Source organism: Myripristis murdjan, chromosome 2 (assembly GCF_902150065.1).
Source record: "Myripristis murdjan chromosome 2, fMyrMur1.1, whole genome shotgun sequence".
NCBI classification, from domain to species: domain Eukaryota; kingdom Metazoa; phylum Chordata; class Actinopteri; order Holocentriformes; family Holocentridae; genus Myripristis; species Myripristis murdjan.
Window position 1 is genome coordinate 20,720,698 of NC_043981.1, and position 7,500 is coordinate 20,728,197.

At 49.7% G+C, this 7,500-nt stretch overlaps 2 protein-coding genes across 2 annotated transcripts in view; both read right to left on the reverse strand.

Moving 5' to 3' along the window:
• rgn (regucalcin) overlaps window positions 1-4,914 on the reverse strand; it is a 5,359-nt gene extending 445 nt beyond the window's left edge. The window contains exons 1-8 of the mRNA XM_030067983.1: window positions 4,775-4,914; window positions 3,205-3,373; window positions 2,748-2,930; window positions 2,294-2,394; window positions 1,433-1,547; window positions 1,040-1,171; window positions 350-504; window positions 1-130 (exon numbers count right to left, since the gene is read on the reverse strand). The exon at window positions 1-130 is cut by the window's left edge and continues 445 nt beyond it. Of these exons, the coding sequence (XP_029923843.1) occupies window positions 80-130; window positions 350-504; window positions 1,040-1,171; window positions 1,433-1,547; window positions 2,294-2,394; window positions 2,748-2,930; window positions 3,205-3,370 (903 nt within the window). The 5' untranslated portion in view covers window positions 3,371-3,373; window positions 4,775-4,914 and the 3' untranslated portion in view covers window positions 1-79. The remainder of the gene's footprint in view (window positions 131-349; window positions 505-1,039; window positions 1,172-1,432; window positions 1,548-2,293; window positions 2,395-2,747; window positions 2,931-3,204; window positions 3,374-4,774) is intronic.
• Window positions 4,915-5,559: 645 nt separating this feature from the next.
• vps16 (VPS16 core subunit of CORVET and HOPS complexes) overlaps window positions 5,560-7,500 on the reverse strand; it is a 14,562-nt gene continuing 12,621 nt past the window's right edge. The window contains exons 19-24 of the mRNA XM_030067803.1: window positions 7,407-7,484; window positions 7,201-7,287; window positions 6,881-6,963; window positions 6,718-6,814; window positions 6,426-6,529; window positions 5,560-5,959 (exon numbers count right to left, since the gene is read on the reverse strand). Coding sequence (XP_029923663.1) covers window positions 5,863-5,959; window positions 6,426-6,529; window positions 6,718-6,814; window positions 6,881-6,963; window positions 7,201-7,287; window positions 7,407-7,484 — 546 coding nt within the window. The 3' untranslated portion in view covers window positions 5,560-5,862. The remainder of the gene's footprint in view (window positions 5,960-6,425; window positions 6,530-6,717; window positions 6,815-6,880; window positions 6,964-7,200; window positions 7,288-7,406; window positions 7,485-7,500) is intronic.

Consider the following 7,500-nt stretch of genomic DNA (forward strand, 5'->3'; position numbering starts at 1 on the left):
ATGTTAATTAGCTGATCTGAGTTCATGCTATTGGCTGAGTCTGAGATGATTGACAGCTCGAAGCCCCGCCTCCTGAGGGCTATCCAGCAAACGAGTTGGAGGGACGACCTTTGACCCCCAGACCAGTGACCTGCAGAGGACACACACACACACACACACACACACACACACACACACACACACACAGGGCAGTCAGAGTGTGTAGTTTGAGTGCAGCTTGTTGGTAGGAAATCCAAACTCCTCCCTGATGTTGATGTTTTTAATAAAACTGATTCATGTTCAAACAAAAATACTCACACACACACACACACACACACACACACACACACACACAGATACACACACTCACCCTGAAGGTGGCTCCAGCCAGAGGTTGCTGTCTGCTCTCTGATTGGTCGAGCCCCAGGCTGGCAGAGGTCACGTAGAGGTCGCTGTAGTCCGGCCCGCCGAAACAACACGAGGTCGTCTTCATCACCGGCAGAGAGACGGACTGCAGCCGGACACCTGAACGCACCACACTCTGCATCACCTGATCACACTCATCACCTGATCACATCATAGTCTACTGAGTACTACAGAGTACTGCAGTAGTACTCTGTTTGCACAGATATTTAAATCAGCTATGAAACAGCCATGACTCAGCACAGGAGGCCCACCTGCTCAGGTCATGACTCAGCAGTTCACCTGTGTGGTACTGTGTGGTACTGTGCAGTACTGTGTGGAACTGTGTGGAACTGTGTGGTACTGTGTGGTACTGTGTGGAACTGTGTGGTACTGTGTGGTACTGTGTGGTACTGTGCGGTACTGTGCGGTACTGTGCGGTACTGTGTAGTACTGTGCGGTACTGTGTAGTACTGTGCGGTACTGTGCGGTACTGTGCGGTACTGTGTGGTACTGTGCAGTACTGTGCGGTACTGTGCAGTACTGTGTGGTACTGTGAAGTACTGTGTAGTACAGTGCAGTACTGTGTGGTACTGTGCAGTACTGTGCGGTACTGTGCGGTACTGCGTAGTACTGTGCAGTACTGTGTGGTACTGACCGGTCTCGGGGTCGATGCAGATGACCCGCCCCGCGCTGTAACAGGCCACCCAGAGCCGCCCGTCAACGTCCACTGTCATCCCGTCAGGAAGCCCCTCCCCCTCTGCCATGCGGTACACCACACGACGGTTACCTAGGCAACCACACACTGCTTATAATACACACTATGTGTGTGTGTGTGTACTCATGTCTCCGGTGTGTGTGTGTGTGTGTGTGTGTGTGTGTGTGTGTGTGTGTGTGTGTGTGTACTCATGTCTCCGGTGTGTGTGTGTGTGTGTGTGTGTGTGTACTCATGTCTCCGGTGTGTGTGTGTGTGTGTGTGTGTGTGTACTCATGTCTCCGGTGTGTGTGTGTGTGTGTGTGTGTGTGTGTGTGTGTGTGTGTGTGTGTGTACTCATGTCTCCGGTGTGTGTGTCGTAGTCGAAGGCGTCGACGCTCAGAGCCAAACTGTCGATGTAGAAAAAAACTTTTTCATCTGGAGACCAATCCAGCCCGTTAGAGATATCCACCTGAGAGACAGACAGGTGAGAGACAGACGGGTGAGAGACAGACAGGTGAGAGGGAGACAGGTGACCTGGTTTAAGTGTTTGGTGACAGACGTGCGAGAGACAGACAGGCGAGAGACAGACAGGTGATAGACAGACAGGTGAGAGGGAGACAGGTGACCTGGTTTAAGTGTTTGGTGACAGACGTGTGAGAGACAGACAGGCGAGAGACAGACGGGGGAGAGGGAGACAGATGGGTGAGAGGCAGACAGACAGGTGAGAGACAGACAGGTGACCTGGTTGAAGTGCTTGGTGACAGACAGGTGAGAGACAGACAGGTGACCTGGTTGAAGTGCAGGTGGTGACAGACAGGTGAGAGACAGACAGGTGACCTGGTCGAAGTGCTTGGTGACAGACAGGTGAGAGACAGACAGGTGACCTGGTTGAAGTGCTTGGTGACAGACAGGTGAGAGATAGACAGGTGACCTGGTCGAAGTGCTTGGTGACAGACAGGTGAGAGATAGACAGGTGACCTGGTCGAAGTGCTTGGTGACAGACAGTTGAGAGACAGACAGGTGACCTGGCTGAAGTGCAGGTGGTGACAGACAGGTGAGAGACAGACAGGTGACCTGGTCGAAGTGCTTGGTGACAGACAGGTGAGAGATAGACAGGTGACCTGGTCGAAGTGCTTGGTGACAGACAGGTGAGAGACAGACAGGTGACCTGGTCGAAGTGCTTGGTGACAGACAGGTGAGAGACAGACAGGTGACCTGGTCGAAGTGCTTGGTGACAGACAGGTCGGAGGTCACGGAGTAGAGCGCCCCCTGCTTCCTCTCCAGCACCGCAGGACGCTCCTCCAGCGCCATGGTACCTGCAGACAGACCACACCCACTGTTACCACGGCAACACCGCATCCCCACTGACAGCATCACAACATCACACAGACAGACAGGCAGGTCAGACAGACAGGAAGACAGAGAGACAGGCAGGCAGGTCAGACAGACAGACAGGCAGGTCAGAGAGACAGGCAGGCAGGTCAGAGAGACAGACAGGCAGGTCAGACAGACAGGCAGGCAGGTCAGAGAGACAGACAGAGAGACAGACAGGCAGGTCAGACAGACAGGCAGGCAGGTCAGAGAGACAGACAGAGAGACAGACAGACAGGCAGGTCAGACAGGCAGACAGACAGACAGACAGGCAGGTCAGAGAGACAGACAGGCAGACCTGCCAGCAGTCGTCCCGTGGGGTCGACCTTCCCGTCGTTCAGTCGGTTTTTGGGTTTTTCCTGATCGACCTCCAGCAGCCGTGACGTCGTGCGGCTCGACCAATCAACAGCCACGATGCTGCGTCCCGCCGCCGCCACGTAACCACCTGACCTGCGAGGCACCGCGAAGCCCACCATGGCACCTGAGGACAGACAGACAGGTGAGAGACAGACAAGCAGACAGGTGAGAGACATCAATCAGAACAGTGCTGCTTATTAAAGTGTGTCTGATTATTGATCAGTCATCAATGGATCAATAGATCAGCGCTGTGCTGCGTTCACTGTCTGTGGGAAATCACAGAAGTAAAAAAACTGCCTGAACTTAACAAGTGACTTTATCAGGTTAATGAATGTGGTATGCTAATGAGGTTAATTAAGTGAATGACATCATCATGAGCTCTGTCCTGATTGGCTGACCTGTCTCCATGGACTGGATGTGATTGGTCGTCGGGCTCCAGCGGTGGATTTTCTGCCCGGCGATGTCAACGAACAGGAGAGTCTGCTCTGACTCCTCCCACACGGGCCCTTCACCAATCAGACAGCTCTCCTTCACCACACACTCCACCTTCACTGATGACATCATCAACTGACACACACACACACACACACACACACACACACACACACACACACACGCTTCATGTGTTTTTATTTCTGCACCAAAAAACCCTCTGCATTACTGTCAACATTAAAAAATATCTTAATATATTCAAGTTGCTATTTATTGAAAAATGTCTATATAAAAATGCAAACAGCATTTTTTTTCTGTAATCGTAAACAACTAAGAGAAAACATGTTCAACTTGTCCTTGTTGAGATGAGAACTGAGATTTAATAAAATAATAAATACATGTTGTTGTTTTTTTTTAACTTAATTTAGTTAGCTCAAATTTAGTTTTCCTGGGGGAAATGAAAGCAAAATTAAATTTAAAAAAATAAATTAATAACATGAAAGAGAAAATAAATAAGTACTTAAACAAATAAAAAATACATCAAATGAAAAACAATACATAAATAAATGTGTGTCCAATATGTATCAGTGTTATTTCATGTGTAGAATCAGTTTGGTGGCGCTTTGGTGACACCTGGTGGTGGCAGAGAGCAGCTGCAGCTCGTCGGGACCCTGTGTCTGTGTTCCTCTGTGGTGCGTTCAAGTTCCTGTGGTGCGTTCAGGTTCTGCCTAGGGCAACTTCCGCTCGTCTTTATTTAATCGTGAAACAGGTTCCTCTGGTTTTTGTGTCTCACTAGAATGAAGCTCCAAACTGTTCCAGACGCTCCGCAGCGCCCCCTGCTGTCAGTTTTAAATCAATTAATCTCAACTGATTTATAAAGGCTTTTATTCTTCTACTGTATTTAATTTTATCTAATTGATTGTATTTTATTAATTCACTGAGTTGTGGTGATTTTGCAGCTCTGATGCAGCCTCATGAAGTTTGATGTCTGATGTGTGATTGAAGGTGTGCCGGCGGTGCGGAGGTCTGTGGGTTTGTGACGGTGAACCTGCTGCTGCGAATTAAACGGATTTTATCCAATTAATGAAACCAGTTCCGTAGTGATGACGGCAAACATTCAGCCAGTCGGGTTTTTCTGGTGGATTCGGCGTGGATCTGACCGCTCAAGCTGCTCTTTTTGGTTTAAAATACAACTTTTTTCGGATCAGCTGCATGATCTCTGACCGGAGCGTTTCCCTGGAGGACGGCGCAATAAAGTTCAAGTTGTGTTGAAATAAAGCGCAGTTTGCGGTGTGTGGGTGTCGCCGCACAGGAGAGACGAGGCGAGATATTCACAAAAAGCTTTTAGTCATATTTTATGTACTTCCAGTGCCGTGACAGCGAAGAGGAAAATTAAAACCGCAGCTTTTCTGAACGGAGCCTGGCGGCGCAGCGCGGACAGCGGCTCGGGTGAAACTCCGTGCAGGGACATGAAGTTCATGTGGGGGAAAAGCAGAACTTCAAACTGGTTTAAACTGGAAGTGAACTGGCTCCTACCTGCTGCAGCGACCTCCGCTCCACAGAACCAGTTTGCGCAGGGTCGAGCTGGATTTGCACAAGTTTTGGATTTCTGTATTTTTGCAGGATTGCGTCTTGCTCCGTCTCGCTGTCTCGGAAGGTCACGTGACAGCCCCGACCCCGCCCCGACCCCGCCCCTCCACCGGCTGACTCCAGCCAAACGCACCAGTCAGCAGAGCGACAGGATCGATCATAAACCAGTTCAGCTGCACCAATAAACTCGTTATTAACGGGTTTGAGAAGTTTATGTTACAGGATATCAGCTGGCTCGGCTTTCTGCCCGTGCATTTTGAATTTCAAACTAAATAAAAGACACATTTGAGACGCTGCTCATCATAAATCCTCGTAATAATAATGAAACACCATCAAAGTTCCCTGATACTGATGAGTGAACTTTAACTGAATTTGGTGGCACTGAGCCTGGATCTGGATTAAAAATTAATTTATGATCAGAAAAAAGCGCCGGAGACATTCTGAACTTGTTCTGATCAGCACGGTGGGTCTTGACGTTGCGGAGAATAATAATAACAGTAATAACAACAATAATAATAATAATAAAACTTTAACAGGGAACTTTCCTCTTCATCAGACAATTTTCAACATCTGATCCTCATGTCCAGACGTTCTGAGTGCACTTCAGTAATACTGATAATAATAATGATAATAATAATGATAATAATGATAATAATGTGATCTGAAACTTTTCTTCTCGTCTCTGGACAGGAAATGACATCACAACAGTTTACAGATTCAGACCAGCCTGATCAATATGACGTCATGTTTTATTGTCACAGATCAATAACCTGATCAGCTGATCAGAGACAGGAAGTTAGGATTAACGATCAGACACTTAAATACACTGTTAAAGCACATGAAGAAGAAACCTCTGCTGAGAAAGTACAGCGATCTGATTGGTCGAGCACGCCGCCGTTTACAGGTTGCCACGGTAACGACTGTGTAGTGAGGAGGGAGTGCCGGGTCACTTTCCGGCAGCAGGATGTGACCCCCAGCGGGCGTGCAGGATCACTTTTTGGTGGCGGTGGCTCGGGCTCGGTTCAGCTTGTCAATCAGCAGCCGGTCGGAGGCGGAGCAACGAGCAAGCACCGCCCCATCTCTGCCTCGCTCCGCCTCTCGATCGCCGCATCGGCCGCACCCTCCAGGTCCCTGAGGACAGAGGAGACGAGGAGACGAGGACAGAGGAGGCAACGAGGCAAGGAGAAGATATGAGGAGGCAAGGAGACAAGGCCAGAGGAGGCAAGGAGACAAGAACAGGAGATGAGGACAGAGGAGGCAAGGAAAACAAGGAGAGGAGATGAGGAGGCAAGGAGGCAGGACAGAGGAGGCAAGAAATTAAGGAGATAAGGAGAGGAGATAAGGAGGCAAGGAGACAAAGACAGAGGAGATGAGGAGGTAAGGAGACAAGGAGAGGTGATAGGAGACAAGGAGGCAACGATTCAAGGAAACAGGAAGGAATCAAGGAGATGAGACAAGGAGGCAAGGAGAGATGAGAGGAGGCAAGGAAAAAGTGAGTAATATGTGAGGAGGAAATCTTATATTGATTCTCTCTCACACACACACACACTCTCTCACACACACACACACACACACACACACACACACATACTCTTACCCCACGGCCAGGTGGGCCTTGACCTTCTGCTCAGGTGGGACTTTGGACACGTATTTCTTGGCTTCGTGTTTGTTGTGTCTCTTCATGCAAACTTCAACAAACGGCTGAAACACAACATCACCGATCACTGATCACTGATTATTGATTATTGATTAGTGATTATTGATTATAACCTCCTCCTCGTCACTGCTCGTCTAACCTGTCTGTCTGTCACAGCTCACACACACACAGGCTACCTGTACCTCTGATATTCATTACGGCCTGGATCAGCCAATAGGAGAGCGCTTCCTACCAGGTAGCCAATAGGAGACTTCTTGCTCTTGGAGAACTTCTCTAGCTCCTCCCACTCCTCCTTCTCCGCCAGAGACTTCAACTTCAACCACCAATACCTGCAGAGAGAGAGACAGGTGAGCCCACACACACATAAACACACACACACACACACACAGCCTCACCTCTTGTCTGGCACTCTGAAGTCCCTGTAGAGCTGCTCGGCCTGTTTGTGCAGACCCAGAGCCAGCAGAGCCTCCATGGTCGCCTGCACACACAGGAAGTGATGCCTTTTATGGTCATGTACAGGCCCCGCCCCTTCAATCACCTGTAGAGACCCACTAGCCCCGCCCCTTCAATCACCTGTAGAGACCCAGCAGCCCCGCCCCTTCAATCACCTGTAGAGACCCAGCAGCCCCGCCCCTTCAATCACCTGTAGAGAGCCACTAGCCCTGCCCCTTTAATCACCTATAGACAGACCCAGTAACCCCGCCCCTTTAATCACCTGTAGAGACAGACCCAGTAGCCCCGCCCCTTTCTCGTCGTCTAATTTCCTCTGGAAGCGAAGAAGCCGCATCTCGTCCTCTGTGGCCTGAAGAGAGAGAGAGGGGGGGTGAGAGTGTATCTGTGTGTGTGTGTGTACGGTGTGTGTGTGTGTGTACAGTGTGTGTGTGTCTACAGTGTGTGTCTGTGTGTGTGTGTGTGTGTGACCTTGGCTGCAAACTCGTTCTTGGCCTTGTTGTACTCGTCCACAGCGCTCTGCAGGACAGACAGACGGCTCTCCAGCCTCTACAGACAGACAGGT